Source organism: Ctenopharyngodon idella, chromosome 19 (assembly GCF_019924925.1).
Source record: "Ctenopharyngodon idella isolate HZGC_01 chromosome 19, HZGC01, whole genome shotgun sequence".
Taxonomy (NCBI): domain Eukaryota; kingdom Metazoa; phylum Chordata; class Actinopteri; order Cypriniformes; family Xenocyprididae; genus Ctenopharyngodon; species Ctenopharyngodon idella.
Window position 1 is genome coordinate 23,882,082 of NC_067238.1, and position 18,660 is coordinate 23,900,741.

Below are 18,660 nucleotides of genomic sequence, written 5' to 3' on the forward strand. Positions count from 1 at the left end.
GCTTTGAATGTATGAAGATTTCATTTTTCAGACACATATTATAGTGTTTCCTATCTCATTTGATTCGGATTTGGCCTGATGCACCTCTCATCGCCATGCTGAGATCAGAAGAGCAGAGCATATGGAATGATTTACCTCTTAAAAAGATGTTTGTTGTCATAATAACTGAGCCAAGGCTCAGAGAAGTTAGATGACAAGCAATAGGTTTCATGTTTGTTATTACAGAATTAAGGGAAAGTGCTGTTGCCCCAGTTGTATATAAGAGTTATAAGATTAGACATATAACAAGATAATATGCAGTATTGATTTTGTATGGAAAGAAAACCATGACATGGTATCTGAAGCGTTTCTTTTTACAAAAGATTTTTATGTTTTGTAATATTTGTTGTCATGGCTATGTTTTGTAATATTTTTTAAGAATGTTGCATTGTTGGACGATTATTTATAAATGACATTATTTGTTACACTGCTATGTGGAATACTTGATTCTGAGTGGTCAGTTTATTGCACTGTCAAGCGGTGTATATTTCCAAATATTCGCTGTCATCATAGCAACACTTTATATCATTCTAATCTTCCGCGTACACGAAACCGCCGCTACTTTAATGTCTCTCTTATCCAGTGTTGGAGGTAACGCATTACAAGTAACTTGAGTTAAGTAATCAGATTACTTTTTCAAGTAACTAGTAACCAACCCAGTCTCATTAGAAAAACGTACCTGTGGGAACGTTTTCATGAGTCGCAAAATACGCACCAATACGTACATATCACTGCAGTTTCGATGTGAAATGTCCACTGAGAGGCGCTAAAAGCATGTTCATTTTTTTGCCGGAACAGATAAACGTGAATATGGTACGTTTTTATGACGCTGGTTTTTATACAAATCTCCGCAGTTCTGATTTGAAATTTGCACTCCGCTGCGTTTTAAAATAACGTAGCCTACCACCAACACTATACCTAAACCTACCCGATAGTGTTAACAAAAGCAAACGTAACATAAAAAGCATCCGTAATCGTGCCGTTTTAGCTTGTTTATATCGCTCTCTGAGCTTTTTTTTTTTTTTTTTTTACCATGACTCGCCTTTCACGGGATTCGTACCGAGGGCTTCCTCATCTTAAGTACAATTCCGTATCAGCTGAGCTACCGAGCAAACTTGTTATGTCAGGAAAGTGAAACATATGGAGCTGGTTAAGTGACGCAAAGTCCAAAATATATTCGTTTACAAATCGTTTTGAAGTCATAACATAATATTGTGCAAGGAGACATGAAAACGAGTCTTTATTAATCCATAATCTGACGCCGTAGTCGTAACTGTGTATGAAAACGATTAAAAGCGCTTGCCGTTTTACTGCCTCTAGTGTTCATTTCTGTTGGAAACTGCAGTGATATGTACACACTGGTACGTATTCTGGCAACTCGCGAAAACGTTCCAACAGGTACGTCTTTCCTATGAGACCAGGTTGAAAGTAACGCATTACTTTTTCAACTTACAACAAAATATCTAAGTTACTTTTTCACATTTATTGACTAACAGCTCTAAAAACATGACTAAAAACATGATGGTTATTGTAGTTCTAGACTAAATGTGAACATTTACTCATCTCACTTCCACGAAAACATTCAGTATTCCTCAAAATGAATTAAAAACAGTGAAGTGCAACCTCAGAATTTTATGCAAACCTGTAATAATTAACTATATTAAATTACACAAATATACTTTATGTATTTAAGCTCACTTTATTAACCAGTGTCTTTGCTGCTGACCTTCAATGATCTAATTCAACCATACCAATACGAAAAAAATTCCTTTAGATTAGATTTAGAAATGATACAGTGTTGAACTTCCTTCACCTGTACCCTATTCTTCTTTAATCCAGAATGGCAGCACAGCTGAAAGGTTAGTTTGAGCTGCGCCCTCTACTGTACAGGCATGAATTTGCATTTCACTTTTGGTGTGAAAGGGCCTTAACATTTGCCAAAAATATAACTTTTTTGTTGTTTTTAAAAAACAAACAAGCAAGCCCGGCCCAGGTGAAAAAAAGTAATGCAAAAGTAATGTAACGCATTACTTTTCATAAAAAGTAACTAAGTAACGTAATTACTTTTTTAGGGAGTAACACAATATTGTAATGCATTACTTTAAAAGTAACTTTCATCAACCTGTCGCTCACATGAGATCACAGCAATACAGCATTGCCAAGTCTGCAGTTTTCCCACGTAATTGTGCTACTTTTACACTGTTGCTTCTGCACTATTTTTTTTTTTATTTTTACAGAATGAGATTTTTACCCCCCGGAATGAGATTTTTACCGGGGGACCCAAGGGAATGTGATATTGGACTAGTTTTGACCGTGTTTGGGCTACTTTTAATGAGAAACCTTGCAGCAATAGCAAACCAAAACAATTTCTAACAAAATTCCAGATGGACAAAATCAAGTCCTGCCCTACAATTTCTCTTGTTCGAGAAGCCGTTTCACTCGTATATGTGTCACAATAGGGAAGACTATAGCAGCTTCGATTTCATGGTGACTTTAATAGACTATTTTGTTTAATTGTGGAGGAATTACAATAATATACAGGTAAAGTTATTAATAAATTTCTATATTTTAAAATATTTTTATGCATTGATTAATTCGGTAAATCTCCATGTAACAAGGTAGGTTATGTAGTAAGCTGGTCATTATTGACTGGATCTTGTGAGCGTCTGTGTATTGCATTATGGGTGTGTGCACAGCTTGCGGGATGTCTCAGTATTGTGTGTCAGATTCAGAGGGGTCCTGTCTTAGTGTGTTGACATGCGGACTGTTTTGCTTGTGCAGATAACACTACAGGAATGAAATCATATCCTTTGAGTAACATCTGGAAAGCTGCACAGCAGGAGAGTGATCGCACCCTTCCGTTCACTTTACTTACACTGGAACGGACAATCATTATCGGCCTGTGTCTGAGATCAGGGCCAAGGTTACAGTCCCTCACACTGCAATAAAACAGCTTCCTCTGTTATTCACCTATCAGAAGAGCTTCTTTCAAACAGCGAAGGCTATAAAACCTATAGAGACCTGCAGGCTTATCCGATAATAGTCAGTTAGCATGTCTGTAATGTTCACTATTTTATCAATATTAATCTTCCTGAGGCCTACCATGACCTCTGTGTTTTAATTAGTCAATTCATGCCTTCACAACAGATATGTTGTTGCAAAATGCTTTGATTTGCAAATCAATCTGTCGACATAGCTGCTGAAAAGGGTTTTGAGTTCACTTCAGTTGCCTGGTGCTATGTGTCAGTTGTTGAGTCAGGCTGATATCAGCAGGGGCTTCTGGGAAGCTTGTTGCTATGCAACTAGCCTGTTGGACTTCAAATCCAGCTCAGAACGAAAAGAGCGGCAGTGGTCTCTGAAGGAGGGACGTCTGTGGCCAAAGAATCCATTTATTAGTACATGCTTGCAGGAAACTGGTCTGAAAGATTTGAGTACATAGCTGACCTCATGCTTTAGCAGTCTTGAGAAATGGCTCTAAATGCAAGAAAACTTTCTCTCATAGTTCAAAATTAAATGAACAAAAATTAGACAGAGTGTGTGGTAATTACGAGACATATAATCTAAAAAATGCTCAAAGAGATATAGTTGACTTATTTTTTCTATTTGCTACGGAGCCTCGCACCTGCAGGAAATAAATAGTAGGCTAAACGAAAATAGTAAATCGTGCGCACGATTTAGTGAATCGAGGGAACGGAATAGTAAATCGTGCGCACGTTAAAGTAAAGGCCCAGGTATAATTCACTTTCCGCGCACGGACGCGTCTCGCGCATCTTTCAAAGTATACTAACCACGGATGCGCGCGGATGACCGAGTTCGACACATGCGCAGTACAATTTTTTCTATGCTTGTACCAGACATCGTGTCATCAGCCGGACATTCGCTGGGCAGGATCGGAGAAGAAAAATAGTCCATCCACCATTGCAACATAGTTCAGAAGATACACCAAGAGAAAAGGAATCAACAACGATGGAGAAAGCATGCTTATGAGTTTACTCGTCTTGTTTTTGAATCGCTCTTTACACACTCTTCTTCGACGACTGCACATTGTGCTCAGTACTGTGCGTATTGCCACCTAGTGGACTCTTCTGTCCTGCTTGCGCATGCGCTGTTGCACGCCGAAGTATACCCGGGGCTTAAATCGTGCGCACGATTTAGTGAATCGAGGGAACGAAGTAGTAAATAGTATTTAGCAAATCAAGGCGAACGGAATAATAAATCGTGCGCACGATTTAGCAAATCAAGGGAACGGAATAGTAAATCGTGCGGATGATTTAGTGAATCGAGGGAACAGAATAGTAAATCTTGCGCATGATTTAGCGAATTGAAGGAACAGAATAGTAAATCGTGCGCACGATTTAGTGAATCGTGGGAACAAAATAGTAAATTGTGCGCACGATTTAGTGAATGGAGGGAACAAAATAGTAAATCGTATTTAGCAAATCAAGGGAACGGAATAGTAAATCGTGCAGACGATTTAGGGAATCGAGGGAACGGAATAGTAAATCGTGCGCAAAATTTAGCAAATCGAGGGAACGAAATAGTAAATCGCGCACACAATTTAGCGAATCAGGGGAACAGAATAGCAAATCGTGTCCATAATTTAGCGAATCGAGGGAACGAAATAGTAAATCGTGTGCAACAAAAGAGCAAATCATGTGCACGATTTAGCAAATCGAGGGAATGGAATAGTAAATCCTGCGCACGATTTAGCAAATCAAGGGAACGAAATAGTCAATTATGCGCACAATTTAGCAAATTGAGGGAACAAAATAGTAAATCGTATTTAGCCAATCGAGGGAATGAAATGGTAAATCCTGCGCACGATTTAGTAAATCATGGTAACAAATTAGTAAATCGTTTGCTACTCGTATGTTGTTGTTGTTGTTGTTTTTGTGCAACACAAAATGAGATGTTGTTTTGCACAATGTCTGAGCTGTGCTTCCACAAAAAAAATTGATGGTAATTCACTTTAAAATCTGCTTTTGTGTTCCATGGGGAAAAATAAAATAATCCAGTTTTGGAATATATTTTGAGTAAATAAACTAAATTAACTAACCAACTAAATAAATAAATAAACATTAAAAAAAAAATATTGAAAAATGAAATTGTTCACTGTTCCTTTAATGCAATACTGTTATTCAATATTTTAAACCAAACACAGATAATTTCATTAACATATTTTTTGATATTACACGCATTCTCTCTGCTTTTTTGCATTTGCTTTTAGACTAAAAGAGAAAGATTTCTTGCTTTTGCATTCATTACTCAAGTCTTCTAAATAATGAGGTCAGCTTTGTTTAAGAACACTCCAATCTGTCCAAACTCTCCCTTTAACCTTGATATGTGGGATGTGTCATGAAGAGAGTTTTAACTGATTTCCTTCCTCATCCTTTGGATTCAGTGAGGACATGTGATCTGTAATCCCATACAGAGCACTGCTCAGTAGGAGCCCATATAGTACAACATCAAAAAAGGGGCCAGTCAAAACAATCACAGATGTTCATCCTACAATAATTGTATAGGGGTTTCTCAAGGGCACAATGGTAATAGAACACAATTGTGACCTTGAAACTCTTGACTATTGAATGTTAAATCCACAATGTGTTAACCATTAGGCTTTCCCGTCCCAATTTCTGTTCAGCATGCAAACTTTCACTTGCAAATTAGATCTATAGCTTTAATGCTATGTGGAAGCTTGAGGACTACGTGTGCTTGTTACCAGATTTTCTGGAACACCGTGAATCTTCCCATTTGGGACCAGATAAAGCACAAAAGGAAGATCTTTGGAATTCTGTTTAGAATTCCTGTTAGATATAGTTTGAGGAACATCATCTCAGATAAGAGAATGTGCATGTGGGAGTTAAATCTCATTTCAACCCATCTTACTTTAAGGCTGTGAATATGACATTTTACACAAATATGGTACATAATAAGTCTTAAAATTCTTTACAATTAAAAATGCATTTTTTCTTTTTCAACATGTTCAGTGAAAAAAGAGGTTTTGCCTTCAGAAAATGTTGACTGTCAATCTCAGGTAGTCAAATTATTTTTTCTATGAAGTGTTTACTCTTTTCTTGTCATTTAATTTTTTTTTCTTTTTGTGAATGCAACAAACATGAAGAAAAATAAGAAGAAATATATATATATATATATATATATATATAAATATATATTTATATATATAAAATTGTAACACACTGTATATTTCACATAAATCAAAGAACAGTTGTTTGATAATTTTTCCAAAAATTAATGGTTGAATGTTTGAGCTTGACAAATGAAGTCAACACTAAAATTTGTGTACAAATTGAGAAAATGCCTTGACATGTAGAGTCCAAATGATTTTGTCCTGGTTGTCACAATTCTATGGATTTTTTAAAGGAATCAATGGGAATGTGGGAAAATCATATTGTAACAGCTTGCACACACACACACAAATATATATATACCATATGTATACCACCTCTCCTGGCAATTCATAACTATTTTATGTTTTGGTGAATTGGTGTTATATTTTTCTAAAAAGCATATGTTTCTATATGAATCACATAAATCACCACCTCATAAAATAGTTATTTTCTCATGAGATTGGGTTGGACAGACCAAATTCAAAAAGGGACTTTAATGTGTTAATAACAATATACTTTTGAAGCAATGTTAATTGTAAGTTATAAATTATTAATTTAAAAAAACAACAACATATGATTTGTGCCTCTAATGCTTTGAATTTGTACCCTATTTTTGGGCAGGGCCATATAAATCCACTCAGGTCCTTTTACCCATTATGATCCTGTCAATGAAATGCCTGTTATGTTCTGAATGAAAAAAGTTCTCCAAACCCTTTCCGTCAACGTCTTTCAATACATGGCAAGCAATGAAAAAGTACTTTTTTCCTGTTGAAGCGAGGGAATTTGACGTTTAAGCATCATAATATGTTGCCTGTAGTTTATATAAAAAAGAGATATATCTATGTGTTTTTATTTTTAAGAGCACAAGTCTAGAGAACAATAGCTCTGTGAACACCCTTTAATTACTTACAAACACGTACTTCCACTTGCTGTAGGGGGGAGATAACATGGGTCTGTGATAGCTCAGAGGAAAAGGAAGCTATAAGTCATTCACTGACCTTTCTTCTTACTGCTTGTAAACAAAACACTTACGGTTGTACTTGAATTTAACCCCTGAATCCTCAAGGATTGAGATTTATTTGAAACACCAAACAGGATTTGGTGTAATTTAGGTCAAGTTCACCAATATATCACAACCAAGTCGTGCCTAGAGATCAATGCTATTTCAAGAATGACAGATTTAACCCATTACATTGTTGCTCAGTGCTCTAAATGTGGAATACAAAGCAACTTTGAAGTGACGGCTGCTTGTCTTCGGCTTTGTCTGCACACAGCTGCAAGTATAGCAAATAAACATATACAAATGTCAGATGTTCTGGAATGCTTTATGTCTTTTCCCACGGCTAACTTTTGATCTAGAGAAGCCGAGGGGGAAGCAGCTCATGTGATCAGACAGGCAGGGCCACATATAGGGCTGAGAGGTACTGAATGGGCAACCGAAAGGGAGGTGGTGGGTGGTATATGAGCTCTGACCGCATGACGCCAAGCCCCTAACATTAGTGCTCACCTCTGAAATGCTGGAAAGCTGACATAATTAACTTAATGGGGTCTCTGTGTCAAAAAATGACCACAAATCTTATAAAAAAAGGATTTGCGTGCTCTTAGTTCTCAGTTAAGGAACAACAGTACGTAAGCAGACGACGTAAGCAGTAAAGGAACCTGCTTTTTTCCTTTTTTTTTTTTTTTTTTTTTTTAAATATGGGTAGATGTCATACTTTTAATTCATATTATGTGAGAGACTACATGTACTTTTACATGGAATTGTTGTATTTTTAAACAAAACAAAAACCAAAGCCCTAACAGAACAGAAAAACAAAACAAACAAACAAAACATAGAATTTTTGTACTTTTAAAACCAAAACAGAACAGAAAAACAAAACAAACAAACAAAACATAGAATTTTTGTACTTTTAAAACCAAAACAGAACAGAAAAACAAAACAAACAAACAAAACATAGAATTTTTGTACTTTTAAAACCAAAACAGAACAGAAAAACAAAACAAACAAACAAAACATAGAATTTTTGTACTTTTAAAACCAAAACAGAACAGAAAACAAACAAACAAACAAAACAGAATTTTTGTACTTTCAAACAAAACAAAACAGAACAAACAAAATAAATAAATAAATAAATAAAAACAACATGGGAATTTTGTACTTTTAAACAAAACAAAAACCAAAACCCAGAAAAACAAAACAAACAAAACATAAAATTTTTGTACTTTTAAAACCAAAACAGAGCAGAACCAAAAAAGCAAACAAACAAAACAGAATTTTTGTACTTAAAAAAAAAAAAAAAACAGAACAAAATAAATAAATAAATAAAAACAACAACATGGAAATTTTGTACTTTTAAACAAAACAAAAACCAAACAGAACAGAACAGAAAAACAAAACAAAACAAACAGATCGTTTTGTATTTTTAAAAACAGAACCGAACAAAAAATCCAACAAACAAACAAAACAGAATTTTTGTACTTTTAAACAAAACAGAACAATAATAAAATACAAAATAAATAAATAATTTGTCACACCACCAGACTATTTAAAATGAAATAGTGAAGGCTTAAAAGAAGAAACAGTGAAGTGTTTATCAGAGACTAGTGTATTTAATAAAGACAATGACTTCAAATATAGTAGACATTTCTGAAGTAAATGACTCACAATATCATGTGGTACATGTCTGAGGTTAAATCTCGGTGTGAGTGTGCTGATATCACATGATTTCCTGCACCGTCACCACATTTTCTTAAACTCTCAACATCAACGCTGAAATAACAGCATTTAAACCACCAACAGTCTAGATTGGAGATATGAGATTATAAGAAAACAATTCAGCAAAGAACAGATGTATCACTGCATGAAGGAATTTTATAACTTGAAATCATTCACGTTTTCAAGGTCATTATGCTATAAGAGTTCAGAAATAATAGCTTTCATTTAAACCAAAATACTTTTTTTTCTACATCACTCAACATATGCGAAACTGCAAATGCAAACATTCATTTATATAGTAATTACATACAAAGTTTGTTTTTACCCCAGTTATTAATCAAAAGATGTGAGTATTGAATGGCGGAAGATCGGGAGGGTTTGTGCTGTTGTTGCATGCAGGAAAGTTGACTCCTCATTTGGAGTCAACTTTCCTGTCCTCACTCACACCCTGATTTGGGTGTGAGTGAGGACAGCAAAGAGCTTAACTTGTATGGGCTACAGGCTGTGACAACGCCTGTTCACATCAAGAACGATAACTATAAAGATAACTATATTAGCGTCCACAATAACACACGATATCTTTCTGTTTATTATTCGGTTGTTAAGTCTGGATCTAGATCCAACTCCTCCCACTTTACATATCCCTAAACCTACCCGTCTCCGCCCCCTGGCCCTAAACCTACCCATCTCCACCCCCTGGTTCTAGATCCAACTCCTCCCACTTTACATATACCTTAACCTACCCGACTCCGCCCCCTGGATCTCGAGTGTTCTGCAGTGAGGGGCTACTGCCCGGAAACGGCGTTCCTTACGTCACGACTTAACAAGCGGATAAGCGCGCTGCAGTTTTGTCGTCTGCCGCTTTAAATGCTCGCGCTATTTAAAGTCTAGTGGTTTCTGATTGGCTGTCATTGTTTTTAATTGTTCAGCAACAACAACAAAAAATCGTTCCAAAGATATTTTTTTCACTGTGCAGTTATCGTTATAGTTGTGGTGTGGACTCTGCTATTCTTTTTATATTTAAATGATTGTTAGAACAATATCTTTATCGTTATCGTTATAGTAGTAATGGGAGAAACGAAGCTTTTCGAAGCTTCGAATCAATTGAACTAATTGCTTCGCCAAATGATTCATTGTTTCGAAGCGTTCAAAACTGTGTAAATGCAACAAAAACTCAGGCCAAACATGCATAAAACTGCTTTTAAAAACCCATTTCAAGTGTTTTATTGAAAGTATAATCTATCAAATACAATTAACTAATTATCTAATATTATTAAATATTAAGTGTCTATGTAATATGTTCTTTTATCAATTTTCAGGGCTTGCCCTGTTGAAAAAAACAGTGTATGCTGGTTAGGTATGTTTTGAAGCATGGAAGCTGGTTTGAGCTGGTTTATGCTGGTCCTTAGCTGGTTTGAGCTGATCATGAGCTGGTTTAAGCTGGTCAAGTGCTGGTCCTAGCCCCTAAGTAACTAGCTCCAGCTCAGGACCAGCACTTGACCAGCTTAAACCAGCTAAAGACCAGCATAAACCAGCTCAAACCAGCTTCCATGCTTCAAAACATACCTAACCATCATATGCTGTTTTTTTCAACAGGGTGTTTGTTCTATGGATGGCTCAGCTGAACAGGCCAATAAGAGACTATTAACTACTATTGTTCCTTTTAATTATAAAAATGTCTCATTACATCTACAAGTGCATAAAACTGATCAGAGATCAGGTAAAAACCATACTTTTTCAAGGGTTCGCCGCTGGGTGGCGAATCTCAGTGAATCTGCATTATTCATGGGTTCACAGAGATCGCCCCCAGTGGTGAGCCATTGAAATTTCGAAAGGTTTGGAAACAGTTGTGACATAACGAAGCCTTGTTTACTGAAATCACGTGACTTTGGCAGTTTGAAACACGCTCCGAACCAATAATGCAAAACAAAAGATTCATAAAAGTTTCAAAGCTTCATGAAGCAGTGTTTCGAAAGCACCCATCACAACGTTATAGTTATCGTCCTTGGTGTGAACAGGCAATGGTCTCTTTAAGAAATGCTTTGAATTAACCATGAGATGATAAAGGAAAACAGATGTTTAACATTTAAATGTTCTTTAATTGTGTAGATCATTTGTTAACATACATGACACAGAGGTCAGCAAAGGTTTTGAGTCTCTAGTTGACTCAGACATTGCACAGCTCTTGACACAATCACAATAGTAACAAAGTTCAAGTATAACACAATAAATTTGAGTGTATCATGTCCTCCTCTGCATTTACTGTGTGATTTCATTTTGAATACTTTAACCCCTCGTGATTCTTCGCTTCAAACCGTGCAGGTACTGTGATTATCTGTGTATCGACAGCAGCCAGACACACTCATACACCTCGCTCGTAATCCTCAGCCGGTGACAGGTTCTATGCAGGTCAGCGTTTGCTAGACACAGCTTTTATTTGCCCCTGATTATTTCTGTGCAAGTCACCTCACATCCTGTCAGGGGTGATCATCCTCACATGGGCTGATTCTGTTCCGCCTGGGGGCCTCTATTCAGGGCCCAGCACAGTCACTAGGCCGGCCAGACCTAACTCACAGGCCCAGGGCAGCCCAGTCAGCAAATACACCACCAAGAGAGAATGAGAGCAACACACAGACATAAATACATCACAGTCTTTTAACAGCTGGCCACCACAACAAGCATCCAGGGACAAAACAGGGTTGTTTCCGGCAGACAGTTTTTGAAGCCGTCTACCTTTGATCCTTTTGCATTGACATGTGGATGTCTAGATAAGCACAATTAACTTTAGCCAGTCAGTACACCTACTAAAAGCTGAAACTCAATTTAGGACTGCTCGCAAGTAGAGTTTATGCTCCCTTTTTAAAATAAAATAACTTTTAAGTTTGAGAATCTGTGTCATTACATTTATTTAGGTCACTATTTGATAATACAGAGATCAATTTAAATGTATTGAGAATTAACCAGTTCAATTCCGTCACTGCAAAATCATACGAATGACATTGTCGCCACCTAGTGGTGATGAGTCTAGACAAGTTTCACTTCTATTTGAGGACTTTTTTTTTATTGTCAAGGAAATTACAATTTTTATTAATGTATAAACGAAATTGTCATTTTAAGGTCCTGTTTTTATTTATTTATTTACCTTTTCATTTTAAACGGTCATTCAGTGTGACTAATTATTTTATAATTATTTTATAAAAATACAAACATTCCATATATATATATATATATATATATATATATACACTCGCTATACTCAAAAAGTAATTTAAATCAAATTTTGCTATTTTACTATATATATATATATATATATATATATAATTATTTTACTATATATATATATATACACACTCGCTATACTCAAAAAGTAATTTAAATCAAATTTTGCAATTTTACTATATATATATATACATATATATATATATATATATATATATATAGTAAAATAATTAGCAAAATTTTTAAACTTTTTGAGTATAGTGAGTGTTAAAAATACCAAACTTACCAAACTTCCAAAAATAAATAATTATTTTTATAAATTATACTAGTAGTCTACCACTACCACTGTATTATTTTCTAATTTTCCAAAAGTTTCAGATAAATCATTTTTGTAGTGCTTTTAATAATAATAATAATAATAATAATAATAAAAGTTAGATGAGAAAATAGCAAGTTTTCATCAATGTGTATCGTCAAGGATATAATTATGATAATAATTATTTTATTGTTTAATTATAGTAATTATTTTATCATAACTCCTGAATCTCAAACAGTAGAGTGTGGTGCTTGCAATGCAAAGGTCATGGGTTCGATTCCCAAGGAATGCATGAATGATGAACTGATTAAATGTATAACTTTAGGCTAATTAAAGGGATAGTTCACCCAAAAATGAAAATTCTGTCATCATTTACTCACCCTCAAGCTGTTCCAAACCTGTATAAATATATTTGTTCTGCTGAACACAAAGGAAGATATTTTGAAGAAAGTTTGTCCAGGCCACTTTGGGGTGACTTCCATAGTAGGACAGAGCAAAGAAATTTATACAGGTTTGGAACAACCTGAGGGTGATCAAATGAAGACAGAATTTTCATTTTTGGGTGAACTAACCATTTAATGCAATGTAAGCTAAGTCACTTTAGATAAAAAGAGTCAGCCAAATGCATAGAGTTTTAGATTAATCATGACTGTCTTTTCTTTGATTGCGTTACATCCTTTACAGTCTATGCTACATCCTAATGGTCTTTGCAGCCTGCACCACTATTGGACATCACAGGGGTGCACAAACAGTTGATGTAGTTTAATTTTGAGTTACTTGCACAATTTGTGTCTTTTGTAGCAGACATGTCTTTTTGCTATGATAAATGTAATTATAGAAACTGTCTTAGGCTTTTACAGCGAAAAACACCAACTCCAAATATATTAGCATAGTGGTATATTCTGGCTTGAATGAGCAGTTGTCATGGCCGCTGCCTGAGGAGATTAGCCTCTATAGGAAGTGGAAGTCTAAATAAGATTAATAAAAGGAGTCAGCATGACAGCGGATAGTACAGAAGAAACGGTCAAAAACCGTCAGGAATCCGATAACAGTGACAACATGACAACGACTGAATACTGCGCGCAGCTGCAGCAGTGGATGTGGCGCTATTACTGTGGCTATGCGAGCTGGCAGAGTTGGGTGTTCATGTCCGCGCCGCTGTTTCCTCCGCCTCAGTTCGGTTGCCAGGCACCCGGCAGCTCCACATCTGCATATTCCGCGACGCCCGCTGACATCGCCGCCTGGTATAACCAGACGAGCCCACCGTCAAGCCGTCCAGCAGCTATTGCCACATCCAGCACTGCTGACAGAGGACCAGCACAGCCTGCAGGTAGCTGTCAATACAATGCTCTGAGGAGATGGAGTAATTAGTTGCATCAGTAAACACACGTTAACTTACGTTCATGAAGAAATGAACTAAATTCATTTACATTTTATGTATATCTCCATAATCCCCAGCTTTGTGTACTTTTAGTATTATATAACCCATTTACATACTATTTTAAGTGCATTAAAGGTGTCTTTACACAGCAAGACTGCATGCACTCTGCCTATGCAATATTGCATAACCTGATATTGCTGAGTTCAACATGTTCCTGGGTCAACATTTTTGTTGATCCTGGAACAACATTTAAATCAACCAATCAGATTTAAGGGACAAGTTTACAGATTATGTCAAGTTTAGGCTTAAAATCATGAATTGGTGCTTCTACATCAGTGTTATTCATCTATCATTTCCCTCTGATTTTTGGGATAACTTATGGGTAGGGTTAGGTTTAGGGGTAGGAATAGGGTTAAGACAAAATTTTCAGACTAGAATGTTGTTCCAGGATCAACAAAATATGTTGACCCAGGAACGCATCTAACTCAGCAATATCAGGACGTGCATGCAATATTCAGTGTAAAGAGACATAATGATGTATAAAAACCAGATTAAATTATGCCTGCTGCTCTGCTCTGACCTTCCTAATAACAAAGTATGCAGCTGAAATTGCTGTGTAAATGCATTTATGCCAGTTCTGAGTAGCATTAAACAGTCTGTGTAACGCTTAAAAGCCACTTCTGAAGCGCTTCTGTGCCACATTTTCACTAAGGTGTATGCTGCAGTCTTACACCACATATAAATGAAAGTAACCGTCATAAAATACATATTACTGTAATAGCCATGACACACAATGATGCCTGCACAGCACCTATATAGCACCAACATTAGTGTACATGCCACATATTATCTGATAGTGGAAGAATTAAACTTGAGAATTCACACTGAGGTTTGTTGAATTTCATGTGAAAATCAAAGTATTTGATAAATGTATGTCTGCCTAGGACTGGCACTCTCTGTCCTAACTTCGTTTTTTCTCTTTCAGGTAGAGAGTACACCATCCCCTCCCCTTTGCGTAGATTTCTGGCTGAAACTGTGGATTTCTTCCTTCTCTTCTGTGTAAAGGCAACCATAGTGTTGTGGATCATGCATCTCAGTGGAATGAAGTGAGTTGAGAAGTTTTTTTAGAACCAAAATGCTAACAAAAGTTATTTTAAATTGTAATAATATTTCACAGTATTACTGTCTTTACTGTATCTTTGAGCAAATAAATGCTGCGTTGGTGAGCATAAGAGACTTCTTTCATAACTGACTCCAAACTGTATATACAGTATATTGTGTAATGACAGTTCATATGTCTTTGATCTTCTGAACAGGGATATTTCCAAATTCATGATGCAGTTTATTGTGGAAGAGATTGATGAGACCACATCTTTGGAGGACCTGCAAAAGATGATGGCCGTGGCTTTAGCATACAGAGTCCTTGTGTGCGTCTATGAAGTGAGTGAGTCTCTGCAAGCTTCTTGAATCATTTGTCTTCCATTTTATAAGCCTTGTCTCTCAATCTGTTTTAATTTACTTTTTTAAATGATTAAATGATTATTAATTCCATCCTCATTATCTTGTCACTTGGTAACAATATCCGGTGCAAAGCCTCTGTAGTCTAGAATAGGTTTGAATGAGTTTGTGGTTTTAGACAGCTCACACATTCCTTCAGCCTGTGTTCTTTATCTGCAGATCATCTGTATTTGGGGAGCTGGAGGTGCCACTCCGGGAAAGTTCCTGCTGGGTCTTCGAGTCGTCACATGTGATACGACAGTCCTAGTGCAGCCGAATCGGGTTTTGGTGGTACCGGCATCCAATGTCAGCTTATCTGCGTGAGTTATGCATGTATTTATAATGCATGGGCGGACAAACATATATATATATACACCGATCAGGCATAACATTATGACCACCTTCCTAATATTGTGTTGGTCCCCCTTTTGCTGCCAAAACAGCCCTGACCCATTGAGGCATAGACTCCACTAGACCCCTGAAAGGTGTGCTGTGGTATCTGGCACGAAGATGTTAGCAGCAGATCCCTTAAGTCCTGTAAGTTGTGAGGCGGGGCCTCTATGGGTCGGACTTGTTTGTTCAGCACATCACACAGATGCTTGATTGGATTGAGATCTGGGGAATTTGGAGACCAAGTCAACACCTTAAACTCATTGTTGTGCTCCTCAAATGTTCCTGAACCATTTTTGCTTTGTGGCAGAGCGCATTATCCTCCTGAAAGAGGCCACAGCCACCAGAGAATACCGTTTCCATGAAAGGGTGTACAGGGTCTGTAACAGTGCTTAGGTAGGTGGGATGTGTCAAAGTAACATCCACATGGATGGCAGGACCCAAGGATTCCCAGCAGAACATTGCCCAAAGCATCACACTGCCTCCGCCAGCTTGCCTTCTTCCCATAGTGCATCCTGGTGCCGTGTGTTCCCCAGGTAAGTAACGCACACGCACCCGGCCATCCACGTGATGTAAAAGAAACGTGATTCATCAGACCAGGCCACCTTCTTCCATTGCTGCGTGGTCCAGTTCTGATGCTCGCGTGCCCACTGTTGGCGCTTTTGGTGGTGGACAGGGGTCAGCATGGGCACCCTGACTGTTCTGTGGCTATGCAGCCCCATACGCAACAAACTGTGATGCACTGTGTACTCTGACGCCTTTCTGTCAGAACCAGCATTAACTTCTTGAGCAATTTGAGCTACAGTAGCTCGTCTGTTGGATCGGACCACGTGGGCCAGCCTTCACGTGCATCAGTGAGCCTTGGCCGCCCATGACCCTGTCGCCGGTTCACCACTGTTCCTTCCTTGGACCACTTTTGATAATACTGACCACTGCAGACCAGGAACACCCCACAAGAGCTGCAGTTTTAAAGATGCTCTGACCCAGTCGTCTAGCCATCACAATTTGGCCCTTGTCAAACTCAAATCCTTACACTTGCCCATTTTTCCTTCTTCTAACACATCAAATTTGAGGACAGAATGTTCACTTGCTGCCTAATATATCCCACCCACTAACAGGTGCCGTGATGAAGAGATAATCAGTGTTATTCACTTCACCTGTCAGTGGTCATAATGTTATGCCTGATCGGTATATATATCTGTATATATATAGCATAATAATGTATTAAAAGTATTTTAATTTATTTATTTTTCTTTCATTTTGCAGGTCCACAGTACGGGCCTTAAATAAAAACTTCTCCATCGCCTTCCTGTTCCCTATCTTTATCACGCTACTCTTTTTCCAACACAACAGAACTGTTTATGACGTTGTGGCTGGAACCATCGTGGTTCGGAGGAGAAGAGCCAGATGACCGTCTGTTTGTGTCAAAGTCATGTGAAAACAACCCCTGTCAAACATCAAGCGCTTACAGATGTTCTCAGTATTTTGTTTGAAAATATCAGCATAGTATGTACTGCAGATTTGCACTAATGATCCCTGTATTAAAATCTGATTACATAGCTATTGTTTACAACACTGAGAAATATCTGCTTTCTTAGAGATGTTACTGATCTTGTAACAGACAGTATTTCGTGTTGAAGAATGATGAGTGATATCAAGCTCAAGACACATGTTTTACGTGGACATGCTTGGAAATTTCATCCGAGTGGAATGTTTGACTCTAAACACCAGTTTAATCCACAAGGTTTTCATAACTTCTCCCCAGATTCAAGGTTTATGGCCCAGACGAGTCTGTTATTAATCTTACCAAAGGCAGGGAATTGAGCTCGCATTCATCACGTATTCTTCCACACATGCTTGCAGCCGTCCGGAATGTTCCATTCCTGTTGTAAATTCAGTCGGTGGCTGATATGCCTCACTACATTTCTCAGGGTTTCTTAAAAACCTGTTGTACGTGTCCTGTGTTTCAGTTATGATCTTTGATATGTAAAGAATTAAGTGAAATTCACATTATCTGCCCTACAGTATTAGGTATGCTAAACACATCAGCTGTTCTGATTTTTCACGGTGCATGGTTCATAAAAATATATTAAAATCCTTGAAGACAATATTCTCTGGGATGTATTATCTTTCTCATGTCTTAGTATCACTGAGATACAAATGTAGTTTTTATTCATATTTTGTTTTTATTATTTTTATTTTTACATTGTCATTGAAAGTTTTAGTAATTTTGTTATTAGTTGATAAAATGTCAATAGTTTTAATTAATTTTTATTTCAGTTTTAGTTTTAATTATTTTAGTACGTCAAGTTAAAATTGAAATATTAAATGAAAATTAGAAATGTTGCCTTGGCAACTAGCTGACATAAAATATAAGTTTAAATTTAATAGGTTTAAGCTTTTTATATTTTTATTTTAGTTAACATTCATTTTGTTTCAAGTAACTAGAAGGGTTTTTAATGGTTTTAGTTTTAGTTAGCAATAATAACTGGTCATACCATATCAGTACAAGGTTAAGAATAATGAAATTACTGTACAGTAGAGAATTAAAACAAACAATGCTTCTTGATAACCACTAGGTGGTGATATTTGTTTATAAACACATGCTGGAACCCTAATTTGACAATCATAGTGGTGAGTTCTTTGAAATGCAAAGCAAATGTCCTTCGGCATCGTTAAATTACACAGTCACATTCCATAGATAGTGAGTCCACATTTACACAAGCCAATGATCACATGCCAATCAGGCAAAAACTGTAAAATTGCATTGTTTTGGTAAGAATGACTCACTGAGGATTTAGTTATTTGAAAAATATATTTCATCCACAGCCATAAGGCCTGTTTTTTTTTTGTCTTTCTGTTTGCCCATTCTGGTCTCTCCGAAGGTCTTGGAGTCCCAGAGGCAATTCCTCATAATCAAAACCTTGTGGACCAAATGAAGAAAACAGACACAAGGATTGTCTTAGGACAAATG

General features: G+C 36.8%; 1 protein-coding gene across 1 annotated transcript; it reads left to right on the forward strand.

Annotated features, from left to right (window-relative positions):
* Positions 1 to 13,304: 13,304 nt before the first annotated feature.
* On the forward strand, positions 13,305 to 17,794 carry fam8a1a (family with sequence similarity 8 member A1a). The gene is made up of 5 exons (XM_051873649.1): positions 13,305 to 13,748; positions 14,785 to 14,905; positions 15,116 to 15,239; positions 15,477 to 15,616; positions 16,953 to 17,794. The coding sequence occupies exons 1-5, from the start codon at positions 13,415 to 13,417 to the stop codon at positions 17,095 to 17,097; spliced, it is 864 nt and encodes a 287-aa protein (XP_051729609.1). The 5' UTR covers positions 13,305 to 13,414; the 3' UTR covers positions 17,098 to 17,794.
* Positions 17,795 to 18,660: the final 866 nt, after the last annotated feature.

Bases quoted from the DNA above. Each gene is read 5' to 3' on its own strand.
- fam8a1a (XM_051873649.1), top strand. From the start codon at position 13,415: ATGACAGCGGATAGTACAGAAGAAACGGTCAAAAACCGTCAGGAATCC. The intron at 13,749-14,784 runs GTAGCTGTCAAT...TTTCTCTTTCAG, and splicing joins AGGACCAGCACAGCCTGCAG to GTAGAGAGTACACCATCCCC. The intron at 15,240-15,476 runs GTGAGTGAGTCT...CTTTATCTGCAG, and splicing joins TCCTTGTGTGCGTCTATGAA to ATCATCTGTATTTGGGGAGC.